Source organism: Canis lupus, chromosome 7 (genome assembly GCF_003254725.2).
Source record: "Canis lupus dingo isolate Sandy chromosome 7, ASM325472v2, whole genome shotgun sequence".
Lineage (NCBI taxonomy): Eukaryota > Metazoa > Chordata > Mammalia > Carnivora > Canidae > Canis > Canis lupus.
In genome coordinates, this window is record NC_064249.1 from 13,151,397 (window position 1) to 13,171,562 (window position 20,166).

General features: G+C 35.0%; 1 protein-coding gene across 3 annotated transcripts in view; it reads left to right on the plus strand.

The window, feature by feature from the left end:
• The window catches only part of TOR1AIP1 (torsin 1A interacting protein 1), a 48,111-nt gene that overhangs the window by 23,260 nt on the left and 4,685 nt on the right, over positions 1–20,166 (plus strand). For all 3 annotated transcript variants that reach the window (XM_035719012.2, XM_025429933.3, XM_049112105.1), the window contains 4 exons: positions 8,191–8,232; positions 8,788–8,856; positions 18,883–18,927; positions 19,292–19,348. In XM_035719012.2, coding sequence (XP_035574905.1) covers positions 8,191–8,232; positions 8,788–8,856; positions 18,883–18,927; positions 19,292–19,348 — 213 coding nt within the window. The remainder of the gene's footprint in view (positions 1–8,190; positions 8,233–8,787; positions 8,857–18,882; positions 18,928–19,291; positions 19,349–20,166) is intronic.

The window sequence follows — 20,166 nt, forward strand, 5'->3', positions numbered from 1 at the left end:
TTAAAACTGTGATAAAAGCCACTGAGACACAAAAATAAATCTTGTGGAAAATTACTTGCTGAATCATCTTATATGTTTGCCTTTTGTTATTCTAAATCTTTGATTTTTGGAAGCTCTTAAAAGTATCTCGCTATATAAATTATGCTACATGCATACAGTGGAATAATTTTTAGTTATGAAAAATGAGTACTTTATATACTAATGAATAGATGATCAAGATATATGTCCTCATAGATCTTGGAAACTAGCCCTTTATCTGATATGTCATTTGCAAATATCTTCTCCCATTCTGTAGGTTGTCTTTTAGTTTTGTTGACTGTATCCTTTGCTGTGCAAAAGCTTCTTATCTTGATGAAGTCCCAATAGTTCATTTTTGCTTTTGTTTCTTTTGCCTTCATGGATGTATCTTGCAAGAAGTTACTGTGGCTGAGTTCAAAAAGGGTGTTGCCTATGTTCTTCTCTAGGATTTTGATGTAATCTTGTCTCACATTTAGATCTTTCATCCATTTTGAGTTTATCTTTGTGTATGGTGAAAGAGAGTGGTCTAGTTTCATTCTTCTGCATGTGGATGTCCAATTTTCCCAGCACCATTTATTGAAGAGACTGTCTTTCTTCCAATGGATAGTCTTTCCTCCTTTATCGAATATTAGTTGACCATAAAGTTGAGGGTCCACTTCTGGGTTTTCTATTCTGTTCCATTGATCGATGTGTCTGTTTTTGTGCCAGTACCACACTGTCTTGATGACCACAGCTTTGTAGTACAACCTGAAATCTGGCATTGTGATGCCCCCAGATGAGGTTCTCTTTTTTTAAAATTCCCCTGGCTATTCGGGGTCTTTTCTGATTCCACACAAATCTTAAAATAATTTGTTCTAACTCTCTGAAGAAAGTCCATGGTATTTTGATAGGGATTGCATTAAACGTGTAAATTGCCCTGGGTAACATTGACATTTTCACAATATTAATTCTGCCAATCCATGAGCATGGAATATTTTTCCATGTCTTTGTGTCTTCCTCAATTTCTTTCAGAAGCGTTCTATAGTTTTGAGGGTATAGATCCTTTACATCTTTGGTTAGGTTTATTCCTAGGTATCTTATGCTTTTGGGTGCAATTGGAAATGGGATTGACTCCTTAATTTCTCTTTCTTCAGTCTCCTTGTTAGTGTATAGAAATGCCACTGATTTCTGGGCATTGATTTTGTATCCTGCCACGCTACCAAATTGCTGTATGAGTTCTAGCAATCTTGGGGTGGAGACTTTTGGGTTTTCTATGTAGAGTATCATGTCATCGGCGAAGAGGGAGAGTTTGACTTCTTCTTTGCCAATTTGAATGCCTTTAATGTCTTTTTGTTGTCTGATTGCTGAGGCTAGGACTTCCAGTACTATGTTGAATAGCAGTGGTGAGAGTGGACATCCCTGTCTTGTTCCTGATCTTAGGGGAAAGGCTCCCAGTGCTTCCCCATTGAGAATGATATTTGCTGTGGGCTTTTCGTAGATGGCTTTTAAGATGTTGAGGAATGTTCCCTCTATCCCTACACTCTGAAGAGTTTTGATCAGAAATGGATGCTGTATTTTGTCAAATGCTTTCTCTGCATCTAATGAGAGGATCATATGGTTCTTGGTTTTTCTCTTGCTGATATGATGAATCACATTGATTGTTTTACGGGTGTTGAACCAGCCTTGTGTCCCAGGGATAAATCCTACTTGGTCATGGTGAATAATTTTCTTAATGTACTGTTGGATCCTATTGGCCAGTATCTTGTTGAGAATTTTTGCATCCATGTTCATCAAGGATATTGGTCTGTAATTCTCCTTTTTGGTGGGGTCTTTGTCTGGTTTTGGAATTAAGGTGATGCTGGCCTCATAGAACGAATTTGGAAGTACTCCATCTCTTTCTATCTTTCCGAACAGCTTTAGAAGAATAGGTATGGTTTCTTCTTTAAACGTTTGATAGAATTCCCCTGGGAAGCCATCTGGCCCTGGACTCTTGTGTCTTGGGAGGTTTCTGATGACTGCTTCAATTTCCTCCCTGGTTATTGGCCTGTTTAGGTAGTCTATTTCTCTATTTCTAAGTCTGTTCCAGTTTTGGTAGTTTGTGGCTTTCCAGGAATGCGTCCATTTCTTCTAGATTGCCTAATTTATTGGCGTATAGCTGTTCATAATATGTTTTTAAAATCGTTTGTATTTCCCTGGTGTTGGTAGTGATCTTTCCTTTCTCATTCATAATTTTATTAATTTGAGTCTTCTCTCTCTTCTTTTTAATAAGGCTGGCTAATGGTTTATCTATCTTATTAATTCTTTCAAAGAACCAACTCCTGGTTCTGTTGATCTGTTCCACAGTTCTTCTGGTCTCGATTTCGTTGAGTTCTGCTCGAATCTTTATTAACTCTCTTCTTCTGGGTGTAGGATCTATTTGCTGTTTTTTCTCTAGCTCCTTTATGTGTAAGGTTAGCTTCTGTATTTGAGTTCTTTCCAGTTTTTGGATGGATGCTTGTATTGCGGTGTATTTCCCCCTTAGGACTGCTTTTGCTGCATCCCAAAGATTTTGAACGGTTTTATCTTCATTCTCATTAGTTTCCATGAATCTTTTTAATTCTTCCTTAATTTCCTGGTTGACCCTTTCATCTTTTAGCAGGATGGTCCTTGACCTCCACGTGTTTGAGGTCCTTCCAAACTTCTTGTGATTTAGTTCTAATTTCAAGGCATTATGGTCTGAGAATATGCAGGGGACGATCCCAATCTTTTGGTATCGGTTCAGACCTGATTTGTGACCCAGTATGTGGTCTATTCTGGAGAAAGTTCCATGTGCACTTGAGAAGAATGTGTATTCAGTTGAGTTTGGATGTAAAGTTCTGTAGATATCTGTGAAATCCATCTGGTCCAGTGTATCATTTAAAGCTCTCGTTTCTTTGGAGATGTTGTGCTTAGAAGACCTATCGAGTATAGAAAGAGCTAGGTTGAAGTCAACACCCAAGAAACAACAATCCAATCATGAAATAGGCAAAATACATGAACAGAAATCTCACAGAGGAAGACAGAGACATGGCCAACACGCACATGAGAAAATGCTCTGCATCACTTGCCATCAGGGAAATACAAATCAAAACCACAATGAGATACCACCTCACACCAGTGAGAATGGGGCAAATTAACAAGGCAGGAAACCACAAATGTTGGAGAGGATGCGGAAAAAAGGGAACCCTCTTACACTATTGGTGGGAATGTGAACTGGTGCAGCCACTCTGGAAAACTGTGTGGAGGTTCCTCAAAGAGTTAAAAATAGACCTGCCCTACGACCCAGCAATTGCACTGTTGGGGATTTACCCCAAAGATACAGATGCAATGAAACGCCGGGATCCCTGCATCCCGATGTTTATAGCAGCAATGTCCACAGTAACCAAACTGTGGAAGGAGCCTCGGTGTCCATCGAAAGATGAGTGGATAAAGAAGATGTAGTTTATGTATACAATGGAATATTACTCAGCTATTAGAAATGACAAATACCCACCATTTGCTTCAGCGTGGATGGAACTGGAGGGTATTATGCTGAGTGAAGTAAGTCAGTCGGAGAAGGACAAACATTATATGTTCTCACTCATGTGGGGAATATAAATAATAGTGAAAGGGAATATAAGGGAAGGGAGAAGAAATGTGTGGGAAATATCAGAAAGGGAGACAGAACGTAAAGACTGCTAACTCTGGGAAACGAACTAGGGGTGGTAGAAGGGGAGAAGGGCGGGGGATGCATGGAGCCTGCTTCTCCCTCTGCCTGTGTCTCTGTGCCTCTCTCTCTCTGTGACTATCATAAATAAATAAAAATTAAAAAAAAAAAGAAAGAAAAATAACATGAAATTCTGTCCTTGGTCTTGTCCATAATTTTTGGATGATGACTAAAGATATGCTTATCAAATTTGCAGATGACAGAAAGCTAGGAGGCATGGCTAACCCAAAAAATTATCAAATTATGATTCAAAGTTATTTAGACAGGCTGCAAACTAGTATGGATAAATGTGAGGTCTACCAATTAAATTCAAAAGAATCATCTGGAGGAGGGTAACCAGAGTAATAAGAGAACAGAAAAGCATGTCATGCAAGGTCTGGTTGGAAGTTACTTTGTACAGTCTTTCATTTTGAGGGACTGCTATGAAAATGGAATGAAGGAAAACCAATGCATATATTCTATGCCACGAAATATCAGGACTCAAACTAAGCTGGTAGTAATGGGAACACAAAGGAGGTTATAAATATAAAAGATACTGCTGAGAAAAATCCAAGATTTTTTAAAATTTTATTTATTTATTTAAGAGTTTATTTATTTATTCATGAGAGATACGCAGAGAGAGGCAGATACAAAGGCAGAGGGAGAAGCAGCTCCCCACAGGGAGCCCAATGTGGGACTCGATCCTGGATCCTGGGATCACAACCTGAGCCGAAGGCAGATGCTCAACCACTGAGCCATCCAGGTGCCCCCAAATCCAAGATTTTTAAATTTAAGTATTTAGAACGCCAATTATGTGCCAAGCCTTATGCTGATGCTAGAGGAACAGGAGAGACAAAAATTCAGTCAAAAATTTAGTCAAAAATTCAGTCAAAATTTTCTTTCAGACAAAAATTTAATCCAGTTAAAACTTATTCTTCACTCTTTAGTTTCTCAAGATCTAACAGGGATAAGAGACTAATAAAGAATTAATAAAAAGAATTAAAATACAATGTCATACATACTAATATAATATATATAAAGTTCAACAGAGTGTGGATAGAAAACAATAAAGTCTGCTAGCCAAGGAAAATGGCTTTTGAGCTAGATCTTCAAGGTCTTCAAGATCAGATATGTAATTTGGAGTTTCCCAGGTACCTAAGGAAGAATAGGGGACATGAAGGGCAAGGAAAAGAAATGTCATGCTTCCAAGCATAAAGTAACTGAGATATGCTGAAACTACTAACAGAAATGGGGAACCTAAGAAATGGATAGAGGGGAAGTGGAGGCAACAGATTATATATCACAAGTTGTTGCAGAAACCTGATGGTCAAAAAAAAAAAAAAAAAAAAGGAAAGGAACATGTGTAAGGTAGTAATAATAGATCTGTCTTACATTCGGTTTGTTTTTAACACTGGATAATTTATTTAGAATTAGAAGGAAATTCAGGGAAAGGTAAAACGAAAGACAGGAAGCCAGCAGAGTATGTCTGACAATAATAATGGGACTGAGATGAACTACAGAGTATACCTACCTAAAGGTATTCAAGTTCAAAAAATTTTTTAAGTTTATTTATGCTTGAAATTTGAAAGGTATTTACAACCTTAAATAAATCATATGAAACTTATTGGGAGGCACTGTGTAGAGTGGTTAAAAGCACAGGTTTCTGGAATCAGACTGCTTAAGTTCAAATCCCTCTCCACCACTAATGTTTGGACATTTGAGAAAGTTAAATTCTAGGCCTCAATTGTCTTTTCTGTAAAATGGGAATGACTGGAGCGCCTAACTCAAGAAATTACAAGAATTAAATAAGATACAAATGCAAAGTACTTCGATCAGTGCCTGGAAACTACAAGTACTCAATAAATGTTAGCTAACTATCAGTATTCCTATTCTTTCGAAGGAGGAAGAATGGGGTGAAAGGACCATGTGTATTAACCCATAATGAGAAGTGATTTTTTATTTGTGTGTTCTCAAAGAAGGGTTTCAAAATCTTTCTCTTTCTAAAATGGTTAAAGTATTTAAAACCATATCATCTCAAAACCACCTCAAATTCCATGCATAATTTACTTTTACTTCATTGCAAACAATATATTATAGCAGGAAAAAGATTTTCTTAAGAAAACTTAAAAGTATGGGGTGCTTTGGTGGCTCAGTCAGTTAAGTGTCTGTCTTCAGCTCAGGTCGTGATCCCAGGAGCCCCACATTGGGCTCCCTGCTCAGTGGTCAGCCTGCTTCTCCCGCTCCCTCTGCCTACTGGTCTGCTTACTTGTGCTCTCTTCCACTCTCTCTCAAAGGAAAAGGAAAAGGAAAGGGAAAGGAAAGGAAAGGGAAAGGAAAATGAAAGGAAAAGGAAAGGGAAAGGAAAAAGAAAGGAAAAGGAAAGGAAAGGACAGAACTTAAGGTAAAAACGTCCCCAATCTGCAATCTAGCCCTTGTTCATACGTTCAGACGCATATCCAAATATCAAAGTTACAATAATAAACTGGAATGAGTCACATGAAGAAATTCGGATTAGTAATACAGATATGCCTTTTGAAAATTATTCACCACAAATACTTTAAAATATTAATTTCACTGTGATTTTCAACCAATAAAGTTTTATTGTGTGTTTAGTTCAGAGAAAGCAACAGTGCTTCCAACTGTAGGATCTCTGCAAGGACTTACATTTACACTGGATATAAAAAGACAAGTAAAAGGGTATGCAATAAGTATAGATGTACACCATGCTTAAATATCCACCAGAAGATATTAACCAATTTCTAAATAAACTTCTTGCTCAGTGAAGTAAGTCAGTCGGAGAAGGACAAACATTATATGTTCTCATTCATTTGGAGAATATAAATAATAGTGAAAGGGAATATAAGGGAAGGGAGAAGAAATGTGTGGGAAATATCAGAAAGGGAGACAGAACGTAAAGACTGCTAACTCTGGGAAACGAACTAGGGGTGGTAGAAGGGGAGGAGGGAGGGGGGTGGGAGTGAATGGGTGACGGGCACTGGGGGTTATTCTGTATGTTGGTAAATTGAACACCAATAAAAAATAAATTAAAATTAAAAAAAAGATATATGTCCTCAAATCTAAGATGCCATTATTTTATGTATCACTAGAAAAACCATCTAGTTAAACTATGACATATCTTTGATTATAAGATACAGCCCTAAGTCAGAGGTGTTTTTTTAAAAAGTATTTCTTGCGGTACCTGGGTGGCTCAGTCTGTTAAGGGTCTAATCTTGGTTTTGGCTCAGGTCATGATCTCAGGTTTGTGGGATCAAGACCCCTGTTGGGCTCTGTACTCAGCAGAGTTTATTTGATGTTCTTTTCTTTTCCCTCTCCTTCCCCTTCTGCCCTTCCCTGCCACAGGTACACATGCACTCTCAAATAAATAAAATCTTTTTTTAAAAAAAGTACTTATTTAAAAACAAAGAAACACATTTTAAGAAGCATGTATCTACTTTTTTAAAAAGTACTTTGTTGATAGAGACTGAGAACAAATCTGAAAGAATATTCCTATGTCTTATTTACCATGGTATTCCTGCATGTAGTAGGCACTCAATAGATATTTATGAATTTTTAAGTCATATATTTCTAGAATGTTGAATTTCTTTTCTTTTTTTAAAGATTTTTATTTTTATTTATTTATTAATGAGACACAGAGAGAGAGAGAGAGAGAGGCAGAGACACAGGCAGAGGGAGAAGCAGGCTCCATGCAGGGAGCCCGACGTGGGACTCGATCCCGGGTCTCCAGGATCCCGCCCTGGGCTGACGGCGGTGCTAAACCGCTGAGCCACCCAGGCTGCCCCAAATGTTGTATTTCTTTTACAACAAGCATATATTGCATTTGTATACAGAAGAAAAATTGAAAATTTACAGTGACACTTGTACCGATGGGTAAAAATAAATTTAGGGCATATTTGATTTACTTTGCTATAATTGTTTGAAATTCATTTCTAATCATCCCATTGTATCCTTTTACAGTTGTCCTTAGATACCATTTCAAAAGAAAAAGTAGCATCTTTCATAACAACTTTGAAATGTCCGCAATATTGCTTACATAGTATATATTAACATATATGACACCCTGAGTTTATATCTTATCCCTACTACCTCTAGATATGTAATCTTAGGCAAGTGATCAATTTCAGTGTCCTTATTTATAAAATAGGAATAATGGTATCAATCACATAAAGTGTGAGAATTAAGTAAAATTATACGTCATACCTGGTAAGCATTCAGTACATACAACTATTATTTTGATGGAATTGATCCTAAAATTGACTTATTATCCAATACTTGGATGGATACTTTGAAGTTTAGAAAAGAGAAAAAAATGAATATGCATATGTTTGGGACTGCTGAAAGAAAGGTCTGATTTTTGTGGAGATTTTTTTGGTTTATAGTATCCATAGTATACAAGTAAAATGTCTGTGCAGTATCATCACTGTTCTTATTTCCAAGTATTGTATGAGCCTATCTCTGTTTTTTTCTTGTAGGTCGAAACTTCAAAACTTTTGATAAGCAAACTTCTGTGCTAAGTAAGTGATTGGTTGTTCTTTTATCAGTCAAGCAATTTTGACTTTGTCAAATTTAGATTTGAATAGGATTTAAGTTTATTTTGCCCTTTTTGCCTTTTAGTCCTACCACACATTGGTACCAAACGTGTAGTTATTCTGTGATATGGAAATGTGTTTAGGACTTTTACCTAAAGTAACTTATTTGGAAGAATAAATGATTGTTTTTTTTCTTCTTAAATAATATTGAAATTAAGTTCAAGTATTATTGAACTCAGTCATTCTCAGACCAGAACAAAGGACTTGTACATAGTTTTGTCTATTAGATGATTGTATTTTTATTTGCTCCCTGTTTTGCTGTAAGTAGTGGCTCATCCTTTACTGGTGTGATCCTTTAACATCATCTTTTACTTCTGAACCTATTGTTTTTGTTGTTTTCCCCAACTTTGTTTTGCCTTTCTGATAGAATTACCTTGTAAATTTGTATGGTATATATTTTCAAGGTTTGTGAAATGATATATGATATATGTACTTATAGATTAAAAATATATATATATATGTTCTATGTATTGGCTTCAGGCTCAGCATATCCAAAAAAAACTCAGGAATGGTTTGAACCAACCACAAGAATAAGAACTACGACGCAAAGTAAGTTGATAAATCTCTACCTGTTACTGAAGTAATATAAAGTTTATTTGCTGTTTTTCTTTATTATTCAGCATACAAAAATATTTAGTTTTTGAGATAGGCATTTAGATTGTGATTTCATTAATGAAGAACAGCTATGATTACTATTTATTTCCATCTGCTTGGAATAGCAGGAGATGGTCTAACTGTAGAGTGTAAATAGTGGTGTGAGAAAGCCAGTGAATGGGGATCCCTGGGTGGCTCAGCGGTTTGGCGCCTGCCTTTGGCCCAGGGCGCGATCCTGGAGTCCCGGGATCGAGTCCCGCGTCGGGCTCCCTGCATGGAGCCTGCTTCTCCCTCTCCTGTGTCTGCCCGCCCCCCTCTCTCTCTATCATAAATAAATAAATCTTTAAAAAAAGAAAGAAAAGAACGCCAGTGAATGATGGGTATAGACTTCACAAGTTGTCAGTTCTGTCTAGCAGCAGTCCAGTCCATACATAATCATGAAATTCTACTCTATTGACAGTACCTATTTTTTATTTGTAGCAGACTTGTTTACCCACTTAGAGCAAATCTGCTTGCCCACTATATTAAGTAATAAAGTATGAAATCTACAAATAGTATATTCATGTTTAGGGTGGATTAAATGTCACAGAATTTAAGAAATATCATAGATAGATGTGGTGAAGTAATCATGCTTTGAATTCAGTATCTATCATAATTTCTGTAGCTGTGTCCACAATAAATTTTGACTCTGTTTAAAAAAAAAACTAAGTCACCCTTAACCTTTATCCCTTCTTTACTCATCTAATCACAATAAATATCAAGATCATTAGGTATTCCCTTTTAGATAATATAAAAATCCCAATCACATATCTCTTGCTCAAGAAGTGACTAACTGTAGGGGGATACCTGGCTGGCTCAGTCAGTAGAGCATGTGACTCGATCTCAGGGTTGTGAGTTCAAACTCCATGTTGGATGTAGAGATTACTTAAAAATAAAACCTTAACAAAAAAAAGGGGTGGGTGGGAAATGACAGACTGTAATAGGACAAGATTACTTTGTGGTAAACAAATCTCTATAGCTTTATTTTTCCATCAGCAAAGTAGTGATGGTCACAATTCATTCTTTTCCACCAGTGAAGTTTTTTCCCACATGTGAGTTCTTCAGCTGTCTAAAACTGAAATAACATTCTGTCGCTTTATTGTTGGCTGTCATTCTTATTTATTTATTTATTTATTTATTTATTTATTTATTTATTTATTGTTCAATTTGCCAACATAAGCATAACACCCAGTGCTCATCCCATCAAGTGCTCCCCTCAGTGCCCATCACCCAGTCACCCCAACCCCCGCCCACCTCCCTTTCCACTACCCCTTGTTCGTTTCCCAGAGTTAGGTGTCTCTCATTGTTGGCTGTCATTCTTAATGGTTGTATGTACCTTGCTATCAGAAAACCATTTCTTCTTACACTTTGCTCTTTCTAACCTATTGTAATTAGGAAGGCAAATATTAATTATTTAGCTTACTAGGATTATATTTATAAAAAGTATCAAAAATTAAAGCCAGCTGGGTGGCTCAGTTGATTAAGTGTCTGACTCTTGACTTTGACTCAGGTCATGATCTCAGGGTTGTAAGATTGAGCCCCAAGTCAGGCTCTGGGCTGGGTGTGGAACCTGCTTAAGATTTTATATCTCTCTGCCCCCTACCTCTGCACTGTTCTCTCCCTCCCTCCATTTCTCAAAAAAAAAAAAAAAAAATTAAAACTTACTTTGTAGATCTGAGAAATATACTCTCAGAAGCAAAAATGGATGAGTTTAAGTATATACACTATGAAAAGCTCAGAGACTTTTTATTTCTTAGTTCTTAACTATATATTCTGGGTAATTAATAACAGATAAATTTCTTCCAGATAAGTGAAGTATAGTATACATTGTTACCAAAAAATGTTTATACCATTTTTACTTCATCTGATAAGACACTGCAAATGCAAAGCGAAGGGAAAATAATTATATTAAAGATCTGATTGGAATGTAGAAATAGATAAATTGATAGCTAAGTCTTAGTACTATATCTGTTTGCATCCCTATTTTGTCTTAGTGCACTTAGTAAGACTTAAATAACTGTATATTGATTAATAGCCATCTACCATATAGAGAGAACTTTGAGAGTTATATAGAAATTACATACCAGAAATTTGCACAGTAAGGTGCAGATAACAGAATTTATTAGACCTTTAACCACATGAGGACTAAGATAAAAACAGTGAGGGGATCCCTGGGTAGATCAGCAGTTTAGCACCACCTTCGGCCCAGGACATGATCTTGGAGTCCCGGGATCGAGTCCCACGTCAGGCTCCCGGCATGGAGCCTGCTTCTCCCTCCTCCTGTGTCTCTGCCTCTCTCTTTCTCTGTCTATATCTATCATGAATAAATAAATAAATAAATCTTTTAAAAAGATAAAAACAGTGAAAAAATATTTTCAATAAAAGTGGAAGACTGCAGTGTTGTCATACAGCCTTATAGATGTCTTTTTTCTTTTCTTTTCTTTTCTTTTCTTTTCTTTTCTTTTCTTTTCTTTCTTTCTTTCTTTCTTTCTTTCTTTCTTCTTTCTTTCTTTCTTCTTTCTTTCTTTTCTTTCTTTCTTTCTTTTTCTTCCTTTTCTGATTTTATTCATGAGAGGCAGAGAGACAGAGACATAGGCCGAGGGAGAAGCAGGCTCCCTTTGAGGAGCCGGATGTGGGACTTGATCCCATGACCCTGGGATCAAAGGCTCAACCACTGAGCCACCCAGTGCTCCTAGATTCCTTTTCAATCCAAAATCATCTAAAAAATTGTTTGCTTGGCATTCTGAATTTCATAGTTCGTTAAAGTTACATTTCTGTTTGCTTTGGTGAGAAAAAATTCAGTTTTAGATTTAAGTGTTCAAGAATCTGGAATTTAAAAAAAAATCTGGGATTTTAGGTCCTTATTGTCACCCAATGTTAGCACCAGTTCCCGGGTAGACAGATTCCAGTTTGGGTTTCTGCCTGTGTCCTAACCTTTTGGGGAAGATGGTACAACTGTCTATTTTTCCTATTTTCCAGGTGATGAAACAATGAGTATAGGGAAGAGTTTCTGTGGAGAGGTCAGACTTCTGAGTCAATGCTTCAATATACATGTTTTGGAACCTGTCTCTAACAGTAGTGCAGAGACATGAAAAAGAGTTTGGAGTTAGGAACTTCAGTCCCAACTCTTCTACTTACTAATTGAGTAATCTTGGTAAAGCCACTTAACCTTTGTGAACATCAATTTTCTTACCTTTAAAGTAGGGATGGTAGTTGCCTATACTTAGGTTATTCTAATTAGCTTATTATATATTTGAACACAGTTTTTAAAGTCTAAATAACAAATGAATAACCATTGGTATTAATTATTGTTCACAATATTTTGTGTAATGATCAATGATAACAACTATGAAAGATTCATGCCATCCGCTCTTGACTTTTACAGAGTAATTGTTACCGTTACTCTTCAGACTAGAAAACCTCGAGCTTTATCTTTTAAAAAGTGGTGTGTGTGTGTGTGTTGTTTAAGGAATTTGTCACTATTTCTAATAATATTTTTAATAAGAGGGATAGAAATTATCTCTTAGAGAATGCTCACCTGAGCAATTTATAGCCTGTTAAGTTTGTTTGTATTCTGTGAATTTTAAATTACATGTTATATAATAACTTATTGAGCTATTATTCATCATTAAAATCATCATAGAAGAACACTTACCAGAATTTTCATATATTATCTCATTTGATCTTTGCAACAAGGAGTAAGCTATTCAAGATAAGCATTATCTTGATGGATTTTTTTTCTAAGATAATTTTTCATATGGTCTTTCACTGTAGGTTCCTCTACTTGCCATGTTCATATAGTAACTTTTTTAGTCCTTTTATTGAGGTATGATTGGCATACATTTAAAGTATACAACTCGATGTTTTTGGAGATCAGTATGCATCTTAAAAACCATAACACAATCAATGGCATAAACGTATCACCTCCAAAAGTTTCCTCCCACCCATTTATTGATTGATTGATTGAGTGTGTGTGTGTGTGTGTGTGTGTATGATAAGAGCACTTAACATAAGTTCTGTATTTGTAAATACACAGTAAAGTGTTGTTAGCTATAGGTCCTATAGTTTATAGTAGATTTCTAGGACTTTTTCATCTTGTATAACTGAAACTTTGTACCCTTTAATACCTCCTCATTTTCCCCTTCTCCCTCAACCACCATTCTACTCTCTGCTTCTATGAATTGACTATTTTAGATTCTGCACAAAATGAGTTGTCTGTCAGGACCTACAACTCTATTGTCTTATATGATGCAAAACATTGTAGATTTTATATGTATTATTAACACTTGACATTAAAGTGTTAATTGATAATTAACTTGATAATGTGAAAAAGGAGTATTTATTTATTTACAGGTATAATGATTCATGAATTGATAATGAAGAAGCAGCATGTTTTATGGTAGCCTAGGATAGTTGATTTGATCGCTTCATAGTAGCCTAACCTATACACTAATAAATGGATCATTATAAAGCTTCCAAAGCATACAGTATTATAGTCATATTCATGACACAGTATTGGGAATGTTGTTTCTTTTTAAAAAACATTTACCTGTAATGATAGGCTGATAGACAGTTTCTCTGGTTACTAAAGAGAAAGGTATACAGTATCCTATTTCCTTAAAAGCAAAGTAATGAAACAGTAAGAAAACTGACATTATTAATTTTATATTAAATATCACTCATATGCCTATATAAGGATAGGCTATCCTCTTCTATATGTAAGTCTTGCACACAATGAATACTTGGAAGAGAAGATAACACAAAAACATCTCCTACAATTCTTGCCATACAAGTATTAGATTTTTCACACTAATACAACAGATAGTTCATTAACTGTACAGCATGATGGTTATTTACTGTTTATTAAGTGGGAGTGCATCGTCATAAAGGTCTTCAACTTTGTCTTCTTTGTATTGAGTAGGCTGAGGAAGAAGAGGATGGGTTGGTCTTGCTGTCTTAAGGGTGGCAGAGGCTGAAAAGATGGAAAATGTGGAAGGGGAGGCACGTTCCAAAATATGTGATTTCTGTCTGACTTTTTTTACCTTCTCATGTCTCTGAAAAATGTGTCTATATGGTACCAACTGTCTTCCACCATTTCCTTTAGTTTCAGTGCCTCTGTCATGAAAGGGTCCATGTTGTAAAAGAAGTTGAAGGGAGTCTTAAATAATTGGAGTCCTTCTGCCAGATTATCTAATGTCACTCTTTTTTTTCTGGCACTGCTTCTTCTAGGTCTTCTTCCTCAGTTCAGGAGCACTCATCTCTATCAAGTCATCTTCTCTTTATTCCTCTGGTGTGTCTATTTGCTCTTGAGTTTCTCTTAGATCCATATCATTTTTTTTAATTCCAGTATAATTAGCATACAGTGTTATATTAGTTTCACATGTACAGTATAGTGTGACTCAGCAGTTACTCAGAGCTTATCAAGGTAAGTAATACTCTTAATCCCCTTCACCTGTTTCACCCATCCTCCTACCCATCTCCCCTCTGGTAACCATCAGTTTGTTCTCTATATTTAAGAGTCTGTTTTTTGTCCTTTTTCTTTTGTTTGCTTTCTTTGTTAAATTCCACATATGAGGGCAACCCCGGTGGCTCAGCAGTTTAACACCACCTTCAGCCCAGGGCATGATCTGGAGAACCGGGGTCAAGTCCCACGTCGGGCTTGCTGCATGGAGCCTGCTTTTCCCTCTGCCTTTGTCTCTGTCTCTCTCTCTGTGTGTGTCTCTCATGAATAAATAAATAAAATCTTTAAAAAAAAAAGTTCCACATATGAGTGAAGTTATATGGTAGTGGTCTTTCTCTGATTTATTTCACTTAGCATTATACCCTCTAGATTCATCCATGTTGTGCACATGGCAAGATTTCATTCGTTTTTATACACACACACACAGACACCACATCTTCTTTATCCATTCATCTATCAATGGACACAGACTACTTCTATAACTTGCCTATTGTAAATAATCCTGCAGTGAATATAGGGGTGCATGTATCTTTTCAAATTTGTATTTTCATATTCTTTGGGTAAATGCCCAGTAGTGGAATTACTAGATCATGGGGTGGTTCTATTTTTAATTTTTGGAGGAACCTCCATATTGTTTTCCACAGTGGCTGGACCAGTTTGCATGTTTCCTACCAAATGTTTCCTACCATACAACAAGATTATTTTTCTCTATATCTATGCCAATAATTGTTTCTTTATTGTTGATTTTCAAAATTCTGACAGATATGAGGTAATATCTCATTATGGTTTTAATTTGCATTTTCCCAATGATGAGTGATATTGAGCATCTTTTCTTGTGTCTGTTTGCATCTCTGTATGTCTTCTTTGTAGAAATACCTGGTTCATGTCTTCTGCCGATTTTTAATTGTATGATTTGTTTTTGTGTGTGTTGAGTTGTAGAAGTTCTTTCTATATTTTAGATATTAATCCTTTATCAAATATGTCATCTGCAAATATTTTCTATTTTGTAGGTTGTCTTTTAGTTTTCTTGATTATTTCCTTTGCTGTGCCAAAGCTTTTCATTTTGATGGAGTCCCAATAATTTATTTTTGCTTTTGTTTCCCTTGCCTCAATAAACAGATCTAAAAAAAATGTTGCTACAGCTGATGTCAGAGACATTACCACTTGTGCTCTTTTTTAGGATTTTATGGTTTCAGCTCTTACATTTAAGTCCTTAATTGATTTTGAGTTTATTTTTGTGTATGGTGTAAGAATGTGGTACAGTTTGATTCTTTGACATGAGCTGTCCGGTTTTCCCAGCATTATTTGTTGAAGAGACTGTCTTCTTCCCATTGCATGTTCTTGCCTTTGTCAAAGATTGACTATATAATCATGAGTTTATTTCTGAGCTCTTTATTCTGTTCCATTGATCTATATGTCTGTTTTTGTGTCAGTTCCATACTGTTTTGGTTACTATAGCTTTGTAGCATATTTGAATCTAAGATCCATATCTTGAAACCCCTCACCCCCTCCCTGGTTTGCCATATTCATGCTCTCTCATGATTTCCTTGATTGGCTCTGTTGTAAATCCTGTGAGGTCATATGTATCTGGACACCGTTTTCTCCAGCAGGAATTTATTGTTTGAGGTTTGATGGCTTTTTCTGTAAAAACTATGGCCTTATTAAAGTATACAGTACCATTAATTTTATGCAATTATTATTTAATACCACATCTTTATGTTTGTTTACATTTCTTTCAGCTGTGAATGGCACCATATACAATCGGTGTGTGTAAATTCTGATAAATTTTAACTTTCTGTAATTTGTGTGTATTTTATGGTAGCAAATGATAAAATAGTATCTACATATATTGTATGCATTCATGAAATACCTAGCTTTTTCTTAATGGCTTAAAATATTTCTAGGCTATGTAATTCAACTTTTGAGTTTTTTCAAATTGTTGCAAATCTTCAAAAAAATTTGCCAATGTATTTATTTTTAAAAATCCATATATAAGTGGACCTGCACAGTTCAAACCTATATTGTTCAAGGATTAACTGTATATACCACATTTTCTTTATCCATTCATCCATCAGGGAACATTTGGGTTGCTTCCATGTCTTGGCTATTGTGAATATTACTGCAGTGAGCATGGGCATACAGATATCTCTTCAAGATCCTGATTTCATTTCCTTTGGCTATATATTCAAAAGTAGGATTGCTGTATCATATGGTAGTTTCATTCTTCAGTTTCTGAGGAGCTTTCATATACTTTTCCTTAGTGGCTGTAACAATTATATTCTTACCTACAGTATACAAGGGCTCCCTTTCTCCACATCCTCTGTACATACCTTCCTCTTGCTTTTTGGATAATAGCCATCCTAACAGGTGTGAGGTGTGATTTTAATTTAGCTCAACAATTTTTTAAGTGTGCTATAATCCCATGGTCTGTTTTTGCTTTTGTTGCCTGTGTTTTTGGTATCATATATAGGAAATCATTGCCAAGGCCAGTGTCAGGAAGCCTTTTCTCTGTTTTTTTCTGAGAGTTTTATGGTTTTGTTTTTTGTTGTTGTTATTGTTGTTTTTTAAGTTTTATTTATTTAAGCAATCTCCACACCGAGTATGGGTCTTGAACTCATGATCCCAAGATCAATTGTCACATGCTCCTTCAACTGAGTTGCCCAGGCAACCCCCCATAGTTTTGGTTCTTGTGTTTAAGTCTTTGTGTGTGTGTGTGTGTGTGTGTGTGTGTGTGTGTGTGTGTGTGTGTGTGTTTAAGTCTTAAATCTATTTTGAGTTGACTTTTTGTGTATGATATGAGTCCAGTTTCATTCTTTTGCTTGTGAATATCCAGTTTTCCCAGCAGCATTAATTCAAGAGACTGTTCTTTCCCCATTGTTTATTCTTGGTACCCTTGTCGAAGATCAGTTGACCATATCTGCATGGATTTATTTCTGGACTCTGTTCTCTTCTGTTGGTCTCTGTCTGTTTTTATGCCAGTACGATACTGTTTTGATTAATCTAGTTTTATAATGTATTTTGAAGTCAAAGTGTAATGCCCCCCATCTCTGTTCTTCTTATTCAAAATTTCTTTGACTATTTGGAGTCTTTTGTGTTTCCTACGAATTTTAAGATTGTTTTCTATTTCTGTAAAAAATACCATTGGAATTTTCATCGATATTGTATTGAATCTTTAGATTGCTTTGGGTACAATAGGCATTATAAGAATATTAATTCTCAAAAAAAAAAAAAAAAAGAATATTAATTCTCCAATCTGTGAACATGAGTATCTTTCCATTTAGTTATGTCAGCTTTAATTTTTTTAGTGTTTTATAGTTTTCAGTGTACAAGTCTTTCACCTCCTTGGTTAAGTTTATTACTAAGTATTTTATTCTTTTTGATACTACTGTAAATGGGATTATTTTCTTAATTTTTTAAACTTTAAAATTTAAACTGTCCTCTGGGTTATGTAAATATTATATTTGCTATATAATTATATAACTAATATTATAAATATACTATATATTATAGTTCTGTTGTAGTTAGGTGTTACATAAAATTATCTCATTTGATCTTTCTGTATAATAATATATATTGCAATATTATCATTTTATATTATTATAGTTATATGTTATTATATTATAATAATATATATTATTTCATTTGATCTTTGCAACCATAGAGTAAGGTATTCACGATAAAACATCACTTGATGGAATTTGTTTGTTTTAGTACTAGAGTTGTTAGCTTTGGTGGCCTAACTTAAAAGTTCCTTTTTTTTTTTTTTTTTTTTTTTTAACTTAGAAATTTCTAAATGATGTAATTTCCTAGGCTAAACAAGTAATTGTAAAACAGTATGCCTTTAGAGTGAAGGTTGATGTCATTTTTGTTTCATTTGAAGTTTTTTTGTCATATGACCAAGAATAAGGCTATTTCTATATTTTAGCAGTGCTAATTTTATACCTCCAGTTTAGTCCAGTATTTCTCAAATGAAAGCTCTTGGTAAACAGCAGGAAGGTCATTTATATATACGTAAGTTATAAAACTCCAGGCAAATGATAGATGGCAGTATTGTTAAATATAGGTCATATGAGTCAGTAACTTAGCCTCTCCACCTTCCAAAACCATGTCTTTCTATTACTTCTCTCTTTTATGTTAAAATCTATGCTCATGTCAAGAAGGATGGAAGAGAAAAGGAAAGAGGATAGTTTTTGTTTGCTAAAAACAATGATAGAAGTGGAGATTTGATGGAGTCATGAGAAAATTATTTTTGAAATCTGTTGTTTAACCACAAACCTAAATAAAACAGATTGTTGAAATGGTGAAAGTTTTTAATATAATTTTTAAAATATTACTGATATTTGAAATGATCAGAGGCACCAGAGTAAATGTTTGAGTCAGTCTGAGGTAGAGAATAGTGAGGATTAAGATTGCATTTACCTTAAAACCACTTATCCAGGTAACTCATAATCCATATTTTGTCCTTTTTTCCCCTCTTGCAGCATCATCACCAGGCAAGAGTCCAAAACATGGCAGTTTTTCAGATGGTATAACATGTTTTATTTTCTTTTAGTTGTACTTCTTTTCTTTGGTCTCAACTTTGTGCCATAAGTTTCACTACTTCCATTAAATAATTTGAGTCAAATACTTTAAGGCTTTTTCATAAAACAAATGTATGAAGAGTATCCTTTATACTCTTGACACCATGGCATGCTGTGAATAATTATGACAGAAATAACTCTTGAGTCTCAAGGAGCTGTCAGTCTAATGGGCACTTAGATCTGCTTTTTCTTCTGTTTCTGTCTAATTTCTGCCTTATACTCTCTTGGTGGAATTTGTATTTTCTTCCTCTGTTGGAAATACTTAAATTCTGAACCAGAAATTGATACTATTTATTACTCCTATCATTAGATGACAGCATTCAGAAATCAGAGCTTGGAAACAGGTCTCCGTCAACCTCCAGCCAACGTAAGTTTGTTCAGTTTTTATTAAGTGAGTTTTTAAAATTGGTCATTCTTAATTGTTTTAATTTTTTTGACAGCAAAAAAACAAACAAACAAAAATAGTGCTATCTGAAGAATTGTATTGTAAGCACTTAAGAGGAAAAAGTACATATTTTACTAGCATTGAAATTCTTTAAGGACAAACTATATGAAACAATATCGGTTTTCCCCTTCACTTATTTATCCGTAAATCCAAAAGTAAGTTAATAAGCAGAACTACTAATACTAATAACCAGGCGAACCTTGCTGAGTCAAAAGAAAGATGGCACATAACATGATGTAATAGGATTACCATGGGTTTGAGAGTCCGCAGACCTGTATTTGGATTAGATTGGACCACTTAACATAACCTCCTGTTAGAGCCTTGCAGCAAGTTTCTGTAATTCTCTAAGCCTATATATTATCCTGAGTGAATAAGAAGAAAATAACACCACAGTCAATCTCACTTTGGTCTCAAAACCACTTTCTACTAGCAAAATTAGTAAGTACCTTAAAGAGCTTTTAAAAAAAAAAAAAATATGGGCTATACCTATCCATATTTACCTAGAAATTAAAGTTGAAAAATTGTAAAAATACCTATTTACTTTTAAATAATTTAGTAAGAATAGTGATAAATTGCTTGTATTTTCTAATCTCTTTAATGTCTAGCTTAATAAAACAGAGCTGGATTCTCATATCTGCTTCTGTATTCATCCTTTTACAGTATATAGTTTTGGTTGTGGTATATGTAAAACTCTAGCTTTATACAGATAATGTAGTTTTTAACAGTCTAAAGATAATTTT